Raw genomic sequence first — 21,836 nt, forward strand, 5'->3', positions numbered from 1 at the left:
GAGATTCTATGGTTTGAAGTGCTGCTTCCTAAGACCAAACCCATCTTAGTAGGAACTAGTTACCGCCCTCCTACCCAGGACCAGTTCTTAGAAGACTTTTCCAGAGTCTTGTCCGGAGTTGAAAACAATTGCGAGACAATAATACTGGGCGACTTCAATATCTGTTTTCAGCAGCAAAATAACGGGCTATGCAAAAGGTATAAGCAAATTCTAGGATTAAATAGTTACACTCAACTAATTAATACTCCAACCCGGATCACACAGTTCTCAGCCACCCTAATTGACCACATACTTTGTAACCGCTCTGAGAACATTAGTCAGTCAGGCGTCATTACCACAGGTCTTAGTGATCATTTCATCATTTACTGCACCAGGAAAATCACTAGGGATAGGATAGGCCTACACAGGACAATAAAAATGAGGTCAACTAGAAACTACAGTAAAGAAACACTGGTAAATAGGCTACTCAATTGTGACTGGACAGAGATAACAAGTTGCACGGACGTAAACGATGCCTGGGAAAAATTCAAAACAATGTTCACTACCATCCTTGATAATATTGCACCAGTTAAAGAGGTTAGGATTAAACGAAGAACTGAACCCTGGATGAATATTGAGATATTAGATAATATGAAATTCAGAGACCAGCTGCTAAAAAGATTTAAAGCAAACAGACAGGATATTGCAGCACTAAATGAATTCCAAAGGGTGAGGAACAGAGTACAGAGACTTATAAAAGGAGCAAAGGCAAAGCACTACTGCTCAAAAATTGAAGAGTATAAGCATAACCCCAGAAAGCTCTGGCAACAACTAAAACACCTAAAGACAGTTCCTGATCAGCCGGGCTGTGGCTCGTACGTTGGTTTGCGTGCAGCCAGCAGCAACAGCCTGGTTGATCAGGCGCTGATCCACCAGGAGGCCTGGTCACAGACCGGGCCGCGGGGGCGTTGACCCCCGAAACTCTCTCCAGGTAAACTCCAGGTATAGCCATAAGCCAGTAGATAGGTCTAACATAGTACTCACTATCGATAATGAGGTATGCCACGAAACATCTAAGGTGGCAAATTGCTTTAATTCCTACTACACATCTGTTGCATCAACACTAGTAAGTAAACTACCAGCTGCATCAAATACCTTTAACACAGACTCTGATAAGTTTCAAACATACTATACCAATAAAGGGGTAACCCCAAACAGTTGTCAACTAGTAAGTGTATCTCATGACTTTATTCAAAAAGAACTAAGCAGGTTAAACCCAACTAAGAGCACAGGCCTTGATAACATCCCGTCTAAGTTCCTAAAAGATGGTGCTTCTGAACTGTCAATCCCTATTGCTCACATAATAAATCTATCAATCACCACTAATACCGTACCGGAGGGGTTCAAGGAGGCCAGAGTTACTCCTATCTTCAAGAAAAATAGTAGGTCTAATGTAAGCAACTATAGGCCTGTTAGTATACTCAGTATAATATCTAAAATTCTAGAGAGGGCGGTGTATTCTCAAGTAGTTAAGTACCTTAATGACAACAACATTCTCCATAGCTATCAATCGGGCTTTAGAAGATCCTACTCAACCGACACCTCCCTTATTAATCTGATGGATTACCTGAGAACTGAAATGTCAAAGGGGAACCTCATAGGTATGGTAACCTTAGACCTGCAAAAGGCCTTCGATACTGTCAACCACAATATATTATGTAATAAACTTCAAGCTATCGGTATAGGTTCTGTAGACTGGTTTAAGTCCTACCTTAGCAACAGGAGACAAATAGTCAAAATCAACAAAACAGAATCAGAACCCCTGCCGATAACATGTGGAGTTCCCCAAGGTAGTATTCTGGGTCCCTTATTATTCTTATGTTATGTCAGTGATATGCCTATCAGTGTCAAGTGCAAACTCTTACTGTATGCAGATGACAGTGCTCTGTTAGTGTCAGGTAAAGACCCACAAGATATTGCTAATGTTTTAACACTGGAACTGGAGTCCTGCAGCAAATGGTTAGTAGACAACAAACTATCATTACACCTAGGGAAAACTGAAGCCATTCTCTTTGGCACGAAACATAAACTGAGAAGGGTAAATAATTTTAATGTTCAATGTAATGGGGAGCCCATCACTTTGGTTTCATCAGTAAAATATTTGGGAATCCCCTTTGACCCATGCATGTCAGGAGAATTGATAGGGAACAGTGTAGTAAAGAAAGCGAATGCCAGACTGAAGTTCCTGTATAGACAAGCACAGTGTCTACCTACTGACGCTCGCAGGACCCTATGTCTAGCCCTTATACAATGCCATATGGATTACGCTTGCTCTTCTTGGTACTCTGCCTTGACAAAAAAACTGAAAGATAGACTGCAAATCACCCAGAACAAAATCGTAAGATTCATCCTGGGGCTGGGACAAAGAGAACATGTAGGCCAGGATGAATTATAGCAGTTGGATATGCTGAATGTTGAAGACAGAGTAAAACAACTGAAGCTAAATCATGTTTATAAAATTGCTCACAAACAATGTCCAGAATATCTTGCTGTCAATTTTGTCAAGGTTGGGAACCAAAGCAATCATAGTACTAGGGGGAGAGAGCACAACTTTGTAGTACCCACAGTCATTGGACAGGCTTCAAACACCTTTTATTGTACAGCAATAAAGGAATGGAACAGACTACCCGCACATGTCAAAGGCAGTCATAGCATGAACCAGTTCAAGAAGAGTGCCAAAAGGTGTCTGATGAATGTAGATACAGAAAGGGAGGGGAATGATTTTCTATTTTTTAGCTAACATACGTGTAAATTTTACCATATTCCTAGTAATGACCCTCGTATTGTAGATAGTCTTAATGACCCTCGTGTAGTAGATAGTCTTTTTAGTATGATAATAAGATGTTATCTTCATTGTAGAATAATAAGAAAATATTATAACCTTTATATTATAATAATAAGGTAAAAGGACCCCAATGGAAATAAGTCACTCTGACTTTTTTGGGTTATCCCAGGTTCTCTACACATATGCTGCTACGTATGATAATTCTATGTAACTGTATTTGTGTATACCTGAATAAACTTACTTACTTACTTACTTACTTACACACTGCACCTTGACCGTGCTACTGTCACACTGCACCTTGATAGTGAGTGTTACTGCCACACTGCACCTTGACAGTGAGTGTTACTCTCACACTGCTCCTTGATAGTGTTACTGTCACACTGCACCTTGACAGTGAGTGTTACTCACACTGCACATTGACAGTGAGTGTTACTGTCACACTGCACATTGACAGTGAGTGTTACTCACACTGCTCCTTGATAGTGAGTGTTACTGTCACACTGCTCCTTGACAGTGAGTGTTTCTGTCACACTGCACCTTGACAGTGAGTGTTACTGTCACACTGCACCTTGACAGTGAGTGTTACTGTCACACTGCACCTTGACAGTGAGTGTTACTGTCACACTGCACCTTGACAGTGAGTGTTACTGTCACATTGCACCTTGACAGTGAGTGTTACTGTCACACTGCACCTTGACAGTGTTACTGCCAGACTGTCCTTGACGTTATTCCTCTCTTGTTACACTGATTTACAATTATCCATATTTTATAATTACTAATATTAAGTAAAATTTAAAACTGAATAATAATTTAGCCTGAACTGGCAATACTTGATGAGGTCAGAAAATTTCTGCATGAAAACACCGCTACTGACATCTAGCGGTGTTTGTTTGAAGCAGATGTTACATGCAAGTTGGCACCAACATTCTGGAATAATATGGGGTAATCAGTCCCTCAACCTTGAGTCGATGTGTTCAGTCCATCAATCTTGGACTGATGAAGCCACTGTGTGGCGAAACGTTTCCTCAATAAAGATACCCAAGAGTTGCACATGTGTCTAATTTATCAACATGTCGGTTCTCTGAACCATTCATCTACAATTCTGGATAATACAAGGTAACATCTGTAAGGTTTTAAGGCAACATATCAACGTATATTTTTATATTATAACAACGTTGATATAATTACTGGCAATATTTTAGGTAAAAGGACACAAGTGCAACTGTTGTGACATATTATTGTGATATTTTAACTTGATATTTGTTTAAGAGCGAAACGTTGCCACAGTAAAATTTCACATTAGATTCACTTGTGTCCTTTTTCCTGACACATTTTTATATTGCCTAAATAATGAGACAAAATGAAGCTATTCTATTTGTTTTCAAATTAATTTGTTCATCCTTATACTATGTTAAGTCGACAAAAATTGAAAGTTAAATTGTTAATACAGTTACGTACAGAAATTTACCGCAAAATACGAAAATTCACAGTAGTTATTTTTAATAACCCTTAAAACACAATCTTTTTTTATTCAAGAATATATAATATTATTGCAGAGCTTTCTAATAAATAGTAAAGCAACTCTTAAGTAAGTTTCTATCTTCCTTAAATAAACTCGTATCAAATTTTTAAAGGTGTTCGCCGTATTTGGCAAGTTGCGATTATATGTGTGTGTGTGTGTGTGTGTGTGTGTGTGTGTGTGTGTGTGTGTGTGTGTGTGTGTGTGTGTGTGTGTGTGTGTGTGTGTGTGTGTGAATATATACATGTAAAGAACGGAAGTTGTTTTATTAGATGTCCTTCTCAGCGTCAAACTTGACTAGGACGAAGGCAGCGTTCTTCCTGGTGTTTTCACCGAAGACTCTCTTGGCTACCATATTCTGTTCCATGAAGTAGCCCTGCACATCATCAGTGATGTTGGCGCCGTGGGAATAAATGACGATCATCTGCAGATGGTAACATCAATAAGATCAGGCAATATCATTGTGATGACGGGTGTCATATTGTCTTTGTCTCCTGGTCTCACTGTCTCTCTTAGTCTCATGGTCACTAAGCACCCTCAATGTCTCACTCAAAGTTCACAGTCTCCACATAGTCTACCCATCTTTTATACTCTGTCTTCTCATTGTTTCACGGTACATCTCCCGAGAAACATTATATTCCCTTAATCTCACTGATTTTGGATTACATAGCAACGCTCTTCTTGCCGAATAAGGCAAAGAAAAATTTCTGTATGCAATAATTTCGCAAAAATCATTATGAACCTAACCAAAAAAAGTATATTTTATTGTGTTTGTTTATTAAATTATTCTAAACATATCTAAAATTTATTTAGTTGGATTAGGCTAAATTAAATTGCAAATCCTAAAAACCACTTGTCTCCACTCGCTGCTAGCTAAAACATTCACGAATGCTTGCTGGAAGTCAAAACCCCTCGCACACAAAACCTCCTTTCCTCCCCTCCAACCTTTCCTAGCCCGACCCCTACCCCGCCTTCCATCACTACAGATTTATAGGCTCTCCAGGTCATTCTATTTCGTTCCATTCTCTCTAAATTTCCGAACCATCTCAAGAACCCCTCCTCAGCCCTCTGGATAATACTTTTAATAACCCTGCACATCCCCTGTTTTCTGAACTATGGATTCTGTACATTATATTCACACCACACAATGCCCTCAGACATGACATCTTCACTGCCTCCAGCCTTCTACTTGTTGCAACACTTACCACCCATGCTTCACACCCATATAAGAGCATTGGTATGACTATACTCTCATTCATTCCCCTTTTTGCTTCCATGCAAAACGTTCTTTGTCTCCACAGACTCCCCAATGCACCACTCACCCTTTTTCCCCTGATCAATTCTGTGATTCACCTCGTCTTTCATAGACCCATCTGCTCACAAGTCCACTCCCAAATGTCTGAATGCATTCAATTACATACTCCCTCCCTCTGTCCCTCCAATCTGATATCGAATCGTTCGTTACCTAATTTTTTTTGTTATCCTAAGTTCACTTTAAATTTTCTTCTTTTCCATACCTACAAAGCTTTTCCACTAACCTCTGCAACTTCTCTTCAGAATCTCCCAAAAGCACAGTGTCATCAGCAAAGAGCAACTGTGACAACTCCCAGTTTATGTTAGATTCTTTATCTTTTAACCCCGCACCTCTTGCCAACACCCGAGCATTCACTTCTCTTACAACCCCTTCTATATATATACTGAACAACCATGGTGACGTCACGCATCCCTGTATAAGGCCTGCTTTTACTGGAAAATAAACTCCCTCTCTCTCCTACTATCCTACTATCTCTTCACTGCTTTCTGTAGCCTACCTCCTATTTCACACATTTGCAACATCTCCCACATTGCCTCCTCCTCCCTAACTACCCATCATACAACTTTTCCAAATCCATAAATGCCACAGAAACCTCTTTACCTTTATCTAAATACTGTTCATTTATATGTTTCACAGTAAACACCTGGTCTACACACTCCCTACCTTTCCTAAAGCTTCCTTATTCCTCTGCGATCATGGTCTCCATCATACTCTTATTTTTTTCAATGATTAACTGCCATACACTTTACCAGGTATACTCAACAGGCTTATTCCCCAATACTTCTTATAACTTATCCTCTTCCATATATTCATTAAATAAAAGCACTATAACCCCGCGTGCTTTTAACATTTCTGTCTTTATCCCATCAATCTCAGCTGCTTTACCCCCTTTCACTCTACCCACTGCCTCACACACTTCCCCCACACTCACAACTGGCTCTTCCTCACTCCTACAATATGTTATACCTCCCTGCCCAATACACGATATCACAGCTTCCCTATTTTCATCAACATTTAACAGTTCCTCAAAATATTCCCTCCATCTTCCTGATATCTCTAACTCTCCATTTAATAACTCTCCTCTCCTGTTTTTTTTTTCTCTCAAATCCATTCATTAATCTCACTCCAAAACTTTTTCTTATTCTTAGCAAAATTTGTTGATAGCCTCTCACTCACTCCCTCATTTGTTCTCCTTTCACATTCCTTCACCACTTTCTTAACCTCTCTTTTTTTCTGAATATACTCCTCCTGCTTTGTATCACTTCTGTTTTGTAAAAAAAAAAAAAAAACTCATGCTATTTTTTTCCTCACTTTCTACTCTCTTCAGCTCATCATTCCACCAATAGGTCTTCTTTCCTCCTAAACCCACTTTCCTACGATCATAAACTTCTCCTGAATACCCTAACACTATATATATGTCGTGCCGAATAGGTAAAATTAGTCCATTAGCAAGAACTCATTTAAAATTAAGTCCTTTCTAAAATTTTCTCTTATACTTTTAAAGTTATATTTTTTCATTTATGTTAATGTAAAAAATAATAATTTTAAATCAAAAGAACCTTAGAAAACTTACCTAACCTTATTATAACAAGCGCAATTTAATTTAGCCTAATCCAACTAAATATATTTTAGATAAGTTTACAATAATTTAATAAACAAATACGACGAAATATATTTTTTTCATTAGGCTAGGAATGATTTTAGCGAAATTGCATACACAAATTTTCACTTGCCTTATTCGGCAAGAAGAGTATTGCTATTTAAGCCAAAATCGCAAGTTTTACTTAGTATGCACGACATATATATATATATATATATATATATATATATATATATATATATATATATATATATATATATATATATATATATATATATATATATATATATATATATATATATATATATTATATATATATATATATATATATATATATATATATATATATATATATATATATATATATATATATATATATATATATATATATATATATATATATATATATATATGAAACTAATGCATGTTATTCCAAATAACATTATTTTTCAGAACTGCATTTTGAGGGGAAAATAATCCCTTAATCTCAGAATTTCATGTTAGTGAAAAACATTGCTTTCACTTTGTTTTAAGAAGCATTTTTCTACATTTTTCAAACATATTAGGACACCTAACATGTTTTTTCTCAATAAACTCTCCTCCAAAACAAGAACCCCAAGTGAAAACAATAACTAGATTGACTGGGCAGGAAAATCTGACCTCAAGAGCTGGGATGACGTCGAACTTGGTGTTCATTAGAACATCGAGGTCCGTGCCGCTCATGTCGAGCACCAGGAGGTCGATGGTGGAGGTGATGCCAGCAGCGTAGACCAGGTTCTCCAGAGGTACACACTGAGAGTCGAACTCCTCGTATTGTGTGTTATTCTACAGATAGAAATGGAAGAATATGATTATATTCACACACAAAGAATGCTAAAACCGTATGGATTATTAGTACTACAGAAAAGACTGAGAGCCTCACCTAATTTCTACGATCACTTTTGTCTCAAGTAAACTACCCTCCTCCTCCTCTACCCCAGGATGCAACCCATAACCGATTAATTAACTTTGACATTTTTTAGATTTTTTTTTATAGCTAAAAGAAATATATAGATGAAGTAGATCAATGAAACACTTTTGCATAAGAACTTTTATGCATTCATTCACAAAAAGAAAAAAAGAAAATTTTCTTAACTGCTCTTTTGTTAATGACGTTTCTTACTGTAATGATGTTAGGAAACAACCATAAGCTTATTGTTACTTGCATCCAGACAGTTTCCAGCCTTTGCTGTTATGTGCAGATGTTTTGGAAAAGCCATTGTACACAAATAGGTGGTGAAAAATGGCCCGACAACTTTTAGAGTTTCTTGCTGTGGGAAGGTTTTGAGTTGAGCTGAGCTGAGCACACCAGAACTTTTATACCGGCGAATATCCTGGAAAAATCCTGCCATTCCGAAAAAAATCCTGCCTTATCGGGGAAAATCCTATTATACAATGAGCTTGATGTTCTTCATAAGAAAAAGACTGATGATCTCTCTAAGAGGAGTGAAGATGATGATCTCTCTACAAGGAGAAAGGGTGACGATACCTTTAAGAGGAGTGAGAATGGGTATCTCTTTTAGAGAAGTGATAGTGATTATCTCTCTATGAGTCGCTAATTGACAGTCGGTCCAACATTGACGATCTAAGTTAAATTACTTGAAAACTCAATTGAAGGGAGAAGATTATGATCTTATAAAAGGCTTTCAGATCACTTGTGCTAATTACCAGCACGCTACGTTCAAAAACTTAATTGCTGTGATAAGGATCGGATCATAGCCACACACCTCTATAGGCTGATTGATCACACCTCTCTCTCACACTGCTCATCAGAGTTACAAGCATTCAGAATCTTTCTGGACAACTTCTTCGTTCTCTGGCCTCTTATGAAAACATAACGGGGAATGACTGGGTATTCAAGCCCATCATACAGAGAAAATTGCCAGAGGAGACGCTGTAACACCTGGTTCTATGATTCGCTAAATGAAGGTTCACCTTTGGTGAGATAAGTGAAGGACCACAACATATTGTGGCCTGTATGCAAACTAACATGCAAACTAATACTAGCCAAGTCAAGAGAGCACCTGACAGGGCCTCACCCAAAGTGTCACCACTTATGACACCACCTGTCTGCAGGTACTACGCTAATGACAATATGGCAGTGTATGTGTTCTCGGTTGCCACACAGTGACAAAGGGAAAATTAGGGATAAGGGAAGTGGAGGAAGTCCACTCCACCTATCACGACTACATGTACTCCGAAATGTCTCCTATGTTGTGGCACACACTGGGCTCCATCCTGTGATAAGTTCACGACAGTATCCTCCAGGGAACGGACTGTCTATGAGCTAAGACTTTGACACAAGTGCTTGGGTGACCACCAAGGAGGGGAATGTGATCCCCGACATTTAACATGCTGGAAATGTAGGGGTAACCATAACTTGCATAGAAAGCGAGAAGCAAGTCACAGCCGAGAACTGTCAAACTGATGGGGGTGACACTCCTCCCTCTCCGACCACCTTACTGGCAATGACCGCGCTGACTACCCTCTGTCAAGTAGCATTACCAGTAACACGACATACGTTACTGAGTAAGCTTCTGGGCACATAAGTGATTGCGTTGTTTGATCAAGGAGCACAGAGATCTTTTGTCCGCCGAAGTACATTACATAAACTTGGTGTGACACCATATGACAATATATCCTTAGACCTCACTGGATTTTTTCCGGGTCCTGGCGAACAATCGTACGATCTAGCCAGTGTCACAGTTGCTCTGGGTAGTTATAAACGGTCAGTGCAGTAGTAGCAGACCAGCTTCTTGATGGTATGTGAATGAGAGGCTTGCAGGATGCCGTTGCTACATTAAAAGAAGAATATATAGAACTTGCTGACCTTAACTTTCAGTCTGACAGGGTTGGGCCAGTAGACCTATTAATTGGCGGCGACCATTACAGTAACTTTGTACGGGGACTGACAAGAGTGAATGACCTCTCCCTGCTGAGCGCAGCTTGCGGTCATATGATATTAGGGCCACTCCCAAGGGTGAGGGAAGTGACCATGAAGACAATGACACTGTCGAAAGTGTCCTAGTGATGGGAATTACTGCCCTCCACTGTCCTGCCACTACCGCACACCTAGCTTGTCAGTACAGTGTCGGGTTACTGCCTGAGGGCGAACGACCATCACAGAAACCCAACCTCAAGCCAGCAGACACAATCTGCTTGAACACAGCTACGAGTCTGAGTTACCAATTGATGGGTCTAAATACTCCTCACTAGACAAAGTCTTGACAGCCACTTTTCGTGTCTACACATCCCTGCAAGTACAGGGAAAGCGTGAATTCTCTAAACCCATGAAATATTGGGTAAAACAAATACAAGAAACGCTTTCAGATGACCATGATTTCCTGAAGAACGGGAATCAACCAGTAAAGAAACCGGATTTAATTTGGACACTGGGACTCTGCCTGGACTCAGAGAACATACTGAGGTTCCGAGGAATGCAGAATTCCTCCCCACCAGGAAGCACAGTTCATCCTCTCTTAGTACTCAAGTACCGATGGCTGACAAAACTGATTATTAATTAATGACGTTCACCTGCGAGTGTCACAAGATGGAGTCATGAGAGTCTACACAAAATACCTCGGCACCTAGAACGTCAAAAGAGTGCATGATTTCCATGACGGTATTCTCACCGACTTCTTTGGTATAACCCTGACACACTGGCGCATTCACCCAGACACACTGGCGCATTCACCCAGACACACTGGCGCATTTACCCAGACACACTGGCGCATTCACCCAGACACACTGGCGCATTCACCCAGACACACTGGCGCATTCACCCAGACACACTGGCGCATTTACCCAGACACACTGGCGCATTCACCCAGACACACTGGCGCATTCACCCAGACACACTGGCGCATTCACCCAGACACACTGGCGCATTCACCCAGACACACTAGCGCATTCACCCTGACACACTGGCGCATTCACCCAGACACACTGGCGCATTCACCCAGACACACTAGCGCATTCACCCTGACACACTGGCGCATTCACCCAGACACACTGGCGCATTCACCCTGACACACTGGCGCATTCACCCAGACACACTAGCGCATTCACCCTGACACACTGGCGCATTCACCCAGACACACTGGCGCATTCACCCAGACACACTAGCGCATTCACCCTGACACACTGGCGCATTCACCCAGACACACTGGCGCATTCACCCAGACACACTGGCGCATTCACCCAGACACACTGGCGCATTCACCCAGACACACTGGCGCATTCACCCAGACACACTGGCGCATTCACCCAGACACACTGGCGCATTCACCCAGACACACTAGCGCATTCACCCAGACACACTGGCGCATTCACCCAGACACACTAGCGCATTCACCCAGACACACTGGCGCATTCACCCAGACACAGAAGGTATGTCGGCTCCTTTGAAGCACTCCATACACATTACTCCACGTCATGTGGGAAATATTGCTGTGTGACCAATGCCACTGGCACAGTGTGTGCCAGGACCACCGACAGTTTAGTGCCACTTATACTGAGCTGTCCACAGAGAGCTGTGCCCCCTACAGAGACCCCAGCAGTCACCTTGCGGTACCGCAAGACTGCCAAGATAACTCAACAACGTGTCATGGGTGCCACAAAACATGACCTTGTTTGACAAAGTCAGACCTATGCCCTTCTCCCAGCATGGGAAATCAAAGAAACTGGCTGATTTCCCGAACCATTAGACCCCCTAAACTGGGGGAAAAGGAAGGGAGGGAAGTAGAGGATAAGCGGTGGACCCACATATGCCTACGTCCGATGGTGCCACATTTCCTTATTTACTCTTAATTATAAGACTAATTTAGTAATGAACCCTCTGTAAGCTAAAATTTCTACTACTTATAAGTATTTAAGCAAAGTTAGATTTAGACATAGAGTAATTTAGCTAAGTATCTACAATCACCTCTCACAGCCTACAAAAACTGACAACAGTGGGTATTTGACAAGGCACCTACGAGGACACACTTGCCCACACTGGGCACCACAGCTTCAGTCACAAAAATCTGTTCGCGACGAGGCGGGTGGCCAGACTCTACCTAATTGTGCCGATTAAGCTAGTTAGTGAGGACCACTTATCCTAAAACAGGCTTTTTGTGCATCAATTAGTCTAACATTGGATAACAAGTTACAACGCGGATTAGACCCCTTCACTGTTACGTAAGAAACTAATCAATAGCTTCCCTTGTGGATAAAGACGGTCGCAGAACTGTAAGTCATACAGACATCTCAGGTGCCATTGATGGAGCAACATTGAACCCCTTCCCTACACTTCCCAACAGTAAGTACCAATAAACAGTATCAATGAATGTGCATATTTGGTATGTTATTGAACTGGCCAGTGTAAAGGGTCTTCTACCAGCCTCCAGTTCACCAGATACGACTCAAGAAATCGTAATGACACGATTGCAAATAAACCATACCCCCGGCCGGGATTGAACCCGCGGTCATAGAGTCTCAAAACTCGCGACGGGCTGGAGTTTTGAGACTCTATGACCGCGGGTTCAATCCCGGCCGGGGGTATGGTTCACCAGATACAACTGTATCTGCAACTGGTTTCCAACGTTACCATAGTGTACAACTAGAGATAAGAATTCAGTTACCTAGAAATGGAAAGGCAGGTTTCTTGGCCTGAAATCCACATTGGCTTGACTTGATCAGCTAATTATACACTAACACATACACCCTGAATTCTATATAGTATGATGGAGTGAGGGTGTAGTATGATGGTGTGAGGGTGTAGTATGATGGTGTGAGGGTGTAGTATGATGGTGTGAGGGTGTAGTATGATGGTGTGAGGGTGTAGTATGATGGGAGTGAGGGTGTAGTATGATGGTGTGAGGGTGTAGTATGATGGTATGAGGGTGTAGTATGATGGGAGTGAGGGTGTAGTATGATGGTGTGAGGGTGTAGTATGATGGTATGAGGGTGTAGTATGATGGTGTGAGGGTGTAGTATGATGATGTGAGGGTGTAGCATGATTGTATGAGGGTGTAGTATGGTGTGAGGGTGTAGGATGGTGTGAGGGTGTAGTATGATGGTGTGAGGGTGTAGCATGATTGTATGAGGGTGTAGTATGGTGTGAGGGTGTAGGATGGTGTGAGGGTGTAGTATGATGGTGTGAGGGTGTAGGATGATCGTATCAGGGTGTAGGATGATGATGTGAGGGTGTAGTATGGTGTGAAGGTGTAGGATATTGGGAGGGTGTAGTATGATGGTGTGAGAGTGTAAAATGGTGTGAGGGTGTAGTATGATGGCATGAGTGGTGTAGAATGATGTGAGGATGTAGTATGATGGTGTGAGGGTGTAGTATTATGGTGTGAGGGTGTAGCATGATTGTATGAGGGTGAGGTATGGTGTGAGGGGTGTAGGATGGTGTGAGGGTGTAGTATGATGGCGTGAGAGTGTAGAATGATTACGTGAGGGTGTAGTATGGTGTCAGGGTGTAGTATGATGATGTGAGGGGTGTAAAATGATGTGAGAGTGTAGTATGATGGTGTGAGGGTGTAGGATGATCGTATGAGGGTGTAGGATGATGGTGTGAGGGTGTAGTATGGTGTGAGGGTGTAGGATATTGGGAGGGTGTAGTATGATGGTGTGAGAGTGTAAAATGATGGTGTGAGGGTGTAGTATGATGGTATGAGGGGTGTAGAAAGATGTGAGGGTGGGTTATGATGGTGTGAGGGTGTAGAATGATCATGCGAGGGTGTAGGATGATGGTGTGAGGGTGTAGAATGATGGTGTGAAGGTGTAGCATGATTGCGTGAGGGTGTAGTATGGTGTGAGGGTGTAGTATGATGGCATGAGGGTATAGGATGATCATGTGAGGGTGTAGGATGATGGTGTGAGGGTGTAGTATGATGGTGTGAGGGTGTAGTATAGTGTGATGGTGTAGTATGATTGTGTGAGGGTATAGGATGATGGTGTGAGGATGTAGTATGTTGGTGTGAGGGTGTAGTATGGTGTGAGGGTGTAGTATGATGTGAGGGTGTAGTATGGTGTGAGAGTGTTTATAGTGTGAGAGTGTAGTATGGTGTGAGGGTGTAGTATGATGTGAGGGTGTAGTATGGTGTGAGAGTGTTGTATGGTGTGAGGGTGTAGTACTGTGTGAGGGTGTAGTATGGTGTGAGGGTATTGTATGGTGTGAAGGTGTAGTATGGTGTGAGGGTGTTGTATAGTGTGAGAGTGTAGTATGGTGTGAAGGTGTAGTACGGTGTGAGGGTGTTGTATGGTATGAGGGTGTAGTGTGGTGTGAGGGTGTAGTACGGTGTGAGGGTGTAGTATGGTGTGAGGGTGTAGTACGGTGTGAGGGTGTAGTATGATGGTGTGAGGGTGTAGTATGATAGTATGAAGATGTAGTATGATAGTGTGAGGGTGTAGTATGATAGTGTGAGGGTGTAGTATGGTGTGAGGGTGTAGTATGGAGTGAGGGTGTAGTATGGTGTGAGGGTGTAGTATGGAGTGAGGGTGTAGTATGGTGTGAGGGTGTAGTATGATGGTGTGAAGGTGTAGTATGGTGTGAGGGTGTAGTATGATGGTGTGAAGGTGTAGTATGGTGTGAGGGTGTAGTATGGTGTGAGGGTTTAGTATGGTGTGAGGGTTTAGTATGATGGTGTGAAAGTGTAGTATGGTGTGAGGGGTGAAGTACGGTGTGAGGGTGCAGTACGGTGTGAGGGTGTAGTACGGTGTGAGGGTGTAGTACGGTGTGAGGGTGTAGTAAGATTGTGTGAAGTTGTAGTATGGTGTGAGGGTGTAGTATGATGGTGTGAGGATGTAGTATGATGGTGTGAAGGTGTAGTATGATGTGAGGGTGTAGTATGGTGTGAGGGTGTAGTATGATGGTGTGAAGGTGTAGTATAATGATGTGAGGGTGTAGTATGGTGAGAGGGTGTAGTATGATTGTATGAGGGTGTAGTATGATGGTGTGAGGGTGTAGTATGATGGTATGATGGTGTATGGTTTGAGGGTGTAGTATGATGGTGTGAGGGTGTAGTATGGTGAGAGGGTGTAGTATGATGGTATGAGGGTGTAGTATGGTTTGAGGGTGTAGTATGATGGTGTGGGTTTGTAGTATGGTGAGAGGGTGTAGTATGATGGTATGAGGGTGTAGTATGATTTGAGGGTGTAGTTGTAGACAGCCTGTACTCTCTGCACAGACAGCCCATGCTGTCTGCCAGCTTAGTTCATATTTCGCGCCAGGCCTCTCGGTGGGCACGCCAGCCTGTCTGCCCTTGCCACGCTTTCACTCTGGCGTCACTCTTCAAGCAGTCAAGACAGTAGGCCTAGTAGCTCTCTCTCGTGGGATGGCCCTGCCCGGGCCATGGGCACAACACACAAGCCTGTGTACCCACCACGACTTAACAATAAAGTAAGAAGCCTCCGAAGAAGTTTATCATTTACTCCCCGCTACAAGAACGCCAAACAAACGGGTTATAAATGGTGGGAAGCGGTGGTTGCAGCAGTTGTTTTCCCAGAGAGAGGAAGGAAGGAATGAAGTCATCTTCACTTCATCATCCCATGCAAGAAGCATCCGTCTCTCAACGTGTTATCCTGATGTCGTGTCTGCACATTTGAACATCCAGACACAGGCACAAGCAGGATCCAGCCGAAATTTACCGAATTTCTTCGAGAATTGTAAGTGACCCCACGTTACAGCATCCCACGCTGTTTCTCAAGTCACGTGTTCAGCATCACTTGTATGTTGCTGTTGTTGTTCAGCTCAGCACAGCTGTTTCAGCAAGCCAGAGGTGAGTTTCGTGGTGATTTCTGCGTCCAGTGTGAGTTCTCCACGTGTTTGTTGGAGGAGGAAGTGGCCGCTCCTTGCCTCGCCCTGCTGTACTCTCACACCTCACCAGCCTACCATACACCACTCACCACTACTCACTCCCTCTGCTGTGTTTTCTGTTGTTTTCCATGTGAATTCATTGCCAGAGCTGTGTATGCGAGTGCCCAAGGCCACTCGAAGCTACGTGGATCAGCATGCCACGTAGATCAGCAAGCCACGTAGATCAGCAGGCCACATAGATCACACCACGTGGATCCTGACGCCACGTTGAGTGTGGGTGATGTCACGTGAGTTACCAGATGTCCCAGGCCACATGCTGTGGTCTGCTGCCCGCATCACATTGACGTCACCGACGATGCTTCCCGACTTCATGACGTCACGATGTCTGCCTGACGTCACCTTAAGATGTCTGCTGACGTCACAGTGCAGCTGACGTCACCTTGCGACATCACACCTGACATCACATGTCACATCGAGTGTTCTAGTAATTATTTCAGTATTGTCGAGAAGATTGAGAGAAGATATATGTCGTGTGTTAAATAATTCCTCTCAGTTAGTGTTCTCACATGTTAGTGTATGCACAGAAAAGCATCATTTGCTAGTTTAAGCCATGTTGTACCGCATGTACCGCGGGTGTGTAAAGTTTCCGTGTGTCCAGTGAGGTCTGAGCCAGACCTGACTAGCACCACTGTGCTAAGTCACCCATGTGACCAGTGTGTTTGACAGCTGATTACTCAGCCCTGAGCTGGTGCCCTCATTCGAGGGCACCAGCATGTCGTGCCCAAGGTTGAGTGAAACCTGAAGCGACTCCTACAATGTCTGCTTCACCGTTCCAGAGGAGACTGTACCCTGTTACGTCACAGCTCAGCCGCAGCGATGTCTCCCGTGTTACAGTATCTGTCCAGATGCAGGAAGGCGTGCAGTGATGCCCTTCGACTCTCACTGCCTATGACCACCATGTTTAGCACACTCACATGTTTTTTTCTTCCCTCCCTGTAGGAAAGTTTTTTTTTCCATGTCCATATGTTTATATATGTTTTTATTTTGTGTTCTGTGCCCTATTCCTATGAGAGAGAGACCGAGTTTCTTTTACCACCAGTATTATCACGTCGGGATGACGCGAGGTAGGTGGCCGAGCGTATGTAGACAGCCTGCACTGTCTGCACAGACAGCCCATGCTGTCTGCCAGCTTAGTTCATATTTCGCGCAATGCTGGTGCTGCCACCTATAGGCGTTGACACTTCAGCCTGCCTGCCCTTGCCTCGCTCTCACTCACACAGCAGCCTAGCAGGAAGACACAAGGCCTACTCCTAGCTCTCTGTCATGGGATGGCCCTGCCCGGGCCATGGGCACAACACAAAAGCCTGTGTACCCACCACGACTTAACAATAAAGAAGCCTGCGAAGAAGTTTATCATTTACTCCCCGCTACCAGAACGCCAAACAGGTGTGAAGGTGTAGTATGGTGTGAGGGTTTAGTATGATGGTGTGAAAGTGTGGTATGGTGTGAGAGGTGAAGTATGGAGTGAGGGTGCAGTATGGTGTGAGGGTGTAGTATGGTGTGAGGGTGTAGTATGGTGTGAGGGTGTAGTATGGTGTGAGGGTGTAGTAAGATTGTGTGAAGTTGTAGTATAGTGTGAGGGTGTAGTATGATGGTGTGAGGGTGTAGTATGATGCAGTGAAGGTGTAGTATGGTGTGAGGGTGTAGTATGATGGTGTGAGGGTGTAGTATAATGATGTGAGGGTGTAGTATGGTGAGAGGGTGTAGTATGGTGAGAGGGTGTAGTATGATTGTATGAGGGTGAAGTATGATGTTATGATGGTGAATGGTTTGAGGTGTAGTATGATGGTGTGAGGGTGTAGTATGGTGAGAGGGTGTAGTATGATGGTATGAGGGTGTAGTATGGTTTGAGGGTGTAGCATGATGGGGTGGGGGTGTAGTATAGTGAGAGGGTGTAGTAGGATGGAATGAGGGTGTAATATGGTTTGAGGGTGTAGTATGATGGTGTGAGGGTGTAGTATGATGGTGTGAGGGTGTAGTATGATGGTGTGAGGGTGTAGTATGATTGTGTGAGAGTGTAGTATGGTGTGAGGGTGTAGTATGGTGTGAGGGGTGTAGAATGGTGTGAGGGGTGTAGTATGGAGGGACTATGTAGTATGCTGGTGTGAGGGTGTAGTATGATGGTGTGAGGGTGTAGTATGATGGTGTGAGGATGTGGTATGATGGTGTAGCATTGTGTGAGGGTGTAGTATTGTGTGAGGGTTTAATATGATGGTGTGAGGGAGTAATATGATGGTGTGAGGATGTGGTATGATGGTGTGAGGGTGTAGCATTGTGTGAGGGTGTAGCATTGTGTGAGGGTGTAGTATGATGGTGTGAGGGTGTAGTATGGTGGTGTGAGGGTGTAGAATGATGGAGTGAGGGTGAAGCATTTTGTGAGGGTGTAGTATGGTGGTGGAGGGTGTAGTTCGATTACTGGGGACAGAATGTGGTTATGAACAGCTGTAGTATATGATGGACATGATGGTGTTGTGATGTACTATGTGATGGTGTTGTGGTGTACTATGTGATGGTGTTGTGGTGTACTATGTGGTGGTGTTGTGTTGTACTATGTGATGGTGTTGTGGTGTACTATGTGATGGTGTTGTGGTGTACTATGTGATGGTGTTGTGGTGTACTATGTGATGGTGTTGTGGTGTACTATGTGATGGTGTTGTGATGTACTATGTGATGGTGTCGTGGTGTACTATGTGATGGTGTTGTGATGTACTATGTGATGGTGTTGTGGTGTGCTATGTGATGGTGTTGTGGTGTACTATGTGATGGTGTTGTGGTGTACTATGTGATGGTGTTGTGGTGTACTATGTGATGGTGTTGTGGTGTACTATGTGATGGTGTTGTGATGTACTATGTGATGGTGTTGTGGTGTAGTATGTGATGGTGTTGTGGTGTACTATGTGATGGTGTTGTGGTGTACTATGTGATGGTGTTGTGATGTACTATGTGATAGTGTTGTGGTGTACTATGTGATGGTGTTGTGGTGTACTATGTGATGGTGTTGTGATGTACTATATGATGGTGTTGTGGTGTACTATGTGATGGTGTTGTGGTGTACTATGTGATGGTGTTGTGATGTACTATGTGATGGTGTTGTGGTGTACTATGTGATGGTGTTGTGATGTACTATGTGATGGTGTTGTGGTGTACTATGTGATGGTGTTTTGATGTACTATGTGATGGTGTTGTGATGTACTATGTGATGGTGTTGTGGTGTACTATGTGATGGTGTTGTGATGTACTATGTGATGGTGTTGTGGTGTACTATGTGATGGTGTTGTGGTGTACTATGTGATGGTGTTGTGATGTACTATGTGATGGTGTTGTGGTGTACTATGTCATGGTGTTGTGGTGTACTATGTGATGGTGTTGTGGTGTACTATGTGATGGTGATGTGGTGTACTATGTGATGGTGTTGTGGTGTACTATGTGATGATGTTGTGGTGTACTATGTGAGGTTTTGTGGTGTCCTATGTGATGGTGTTGTGGTGTACTATGTGATGGTGTTGTGGTGTACTATGTGATGGTGTTGTGATGTACTATGTGATGGTGTTGTGGTGTACTATGTGATGGTGTTGTGGTGTACTATGTGATGGTGATGTGGTGTACTATGTGATGGTGTTGTGGTGTACTATGTGATGATGTTGTGGTGTACTATGTGAGGTTTTGTGGTGTACTATGTGATGGTGTTGTGGTGTACTATGTGATGGTGTTGTGGTGTACTATGTGATGGTGTTGTGGTGTACTATGTGATGGTGTTGTGGTGTACTATGTGATGGTGTTGTGATGTACTATGTGATGGTGTCGGGGTGTACTATGTGATGGTGTTGTGATGTACTATGTGATGGTGTTGTGGTGTGCTATGTGATGGTGTTGTGGTGTACTATGTGATGGTGTTGTGGTGTACTATGTGATGGTGTTGTGGTGTACTATGTGATGGTGTTGTGGTGTACTATGTGATGGTGTTTTGATGTACTATGTGATGGTGTTGTGGTGTAGTATGTGATGGTGTTGTGGTGTACTATGTGATGGTGTTGTGGTGTACTATGTGATGGTGTTGTGATGTACTATGTGATGGTGTTGTGGTGTACTATGTGATGGTGTTGTGGTGTACTATGTGATGGTGTTGTGATGTACTATGTGATGGTGTTGTGGTGTACTATGTGATGGTGTTGTGGTGTACTATGTGACGGTGTTGTGATGTACTATGTGATGGTGTTGTGGTGTACTATGTGATGGTGTTGTGATGTACTATGTGATGGTGTTGTGGTGTACTATGTGATGGTGTTGTGATGTACTATGTGATGGTGTTGTGATGTACTATGTGATGGTGTTGTGGTGTACTATGTGATGGTGTTGTGATGTACTATGTGATGGTGTTGTGGTGTACTATGTGATGGTGTTGTGGTGTACTATGTGATGGTGTTGTGGTGTACTATGTGATGGTGTTGTGATGTACTATGTGATGGTGTTGTGATGTACTATGTGATGGTGTTGTGGTGTACTATGTGATGGTGTTGTGATGTACTATGTGATGGTGTTGTGGTGTACTATGTGATGGTGTTGTGGTGTACTATGTGATGATGTTGTGGTGTACTATGTGAGGTTTTGTGGTGTACTATGTGATGGTGTTGTGGTGTACTATGTGATGGTGTTGTGGTGTACTATGTGATGGTGTTGTGATGTACTATGTGATGGTGTTGTGGTGTACTATGTGATGGTGTTGTGGTGTACTATGTGATGGTGTTGTGATGTACTATGTGATGGTGTTGTGGTGTACTATGTGATGGTGTTGTGGTGTACTATGTGATGGTGTTGTGATGTACTATGTGATGGTGTTGTGGTGTACTATGTAATGGTGTTGTGGTGTACTATGTGATGGTGTTGTGATGTACTATGTGATGGTGTTGTGGTGTACTATGTGATGGTGTTGTGGTGTACTATGTGATGGTGTTGTGATGTACTATGTGATGGTGTTGTGGTGTACTATGTGATGGTGTTGTGGTGTACTATGTGATGGTGTTGTGATGTACTATGTGATGGTGTTGTGGTGTACTATGTGATGGTGTTGTGGTGTACTATGTGATGGTGTTGTGATGTACTATGTGATGGTGTTGTGATGTACTATGTGATGGTGTTGTGGTGTACTATGTGATGGTGTTGTGGTGTACTATGTGGTGGTGTTGTGGTGTACTATGTGATGGTGTTGTGATGTACTATGTGATGGTGTTGTGGTGTACTATGTGATGATGTTGTGATGTACTATGTGATGGTGTTGTGGTGTACTATGTGATGGTGTTGTGGTGTACTATGTGGTGGTGTTGTGGTGTACTATGTGGTGGTGTTGTGGTGTACTATGTGATGGTGTTGTGGTGTACTATGTGATGGTGTTGTGGTGTACTATGTGGTGGTGTTGTGGTGTACTATGTGATGGTGTTGTGATGTACTATGTGATGGTGTTGTGATGTACTATGTGATGGTGTTGTGGTGTACTATGTGATGGTGTTGTGGTGTACTATGTGGTGGTGTTGTGGTGTACTATGTGATGGTGTTGTGGTGTACTATGTGGTGGTGTTGTGGTGTACTATGTGATGGTGTTGTGGTGTATTATGTGGTGGTGTTGTGGTGTACTATGTGATGGTGTTGTGATGTACTATGTGATGGTGTTGTGATGTACTA

General features: G+C 42.9%; 1 protein-coding gene across 1 annotated transcript in view; it reads right to left on the reverse strand.

Annotated features, from left to right (window-relative positions):
* Positions 1–4,492: 4,492 nt before the first annotated feature.
* The window catches only part of LOC128703252 (protein Star), a 170,835-nt gene continuing 153,491 nt past the window's right edge, over positions 4,493–21,836 (reverse strand). Inside the window, exons 6-7 of the mRNA XM_070084345.1 lie at positions 7,919–8,083; positions 4,493–4,767 (exon numbers count right to left, since the gene is read on the reverse strand). Coding sequence (XP_069940446.1) covers positions 4,612–4,767; positions 7,919–8,083 — 321 coding nt within the window. The 3' untranslated portion in view covers positions 4,493–4,611. The remainder of the gene's footprint in view (positions 4,768–7,918; positions 8,084–21,836) is intronic.

The sequence above is a fragment of the Cherax quadricarinatus genome, chromosome 12 (genome assembly GCF_038502225.1).
Source record: "Cherax quadricarinatus isolate ZL_2023a chromosome 12, ASM3850222v1, whole genome shotgun sequence".
NCBI classification, from domain to species: Eukaryota; Metazoa; Arthropoda; class Malacostraca; order Decapoda; family Parastacidae; genus Cherax; species Cherax quadricarinatus.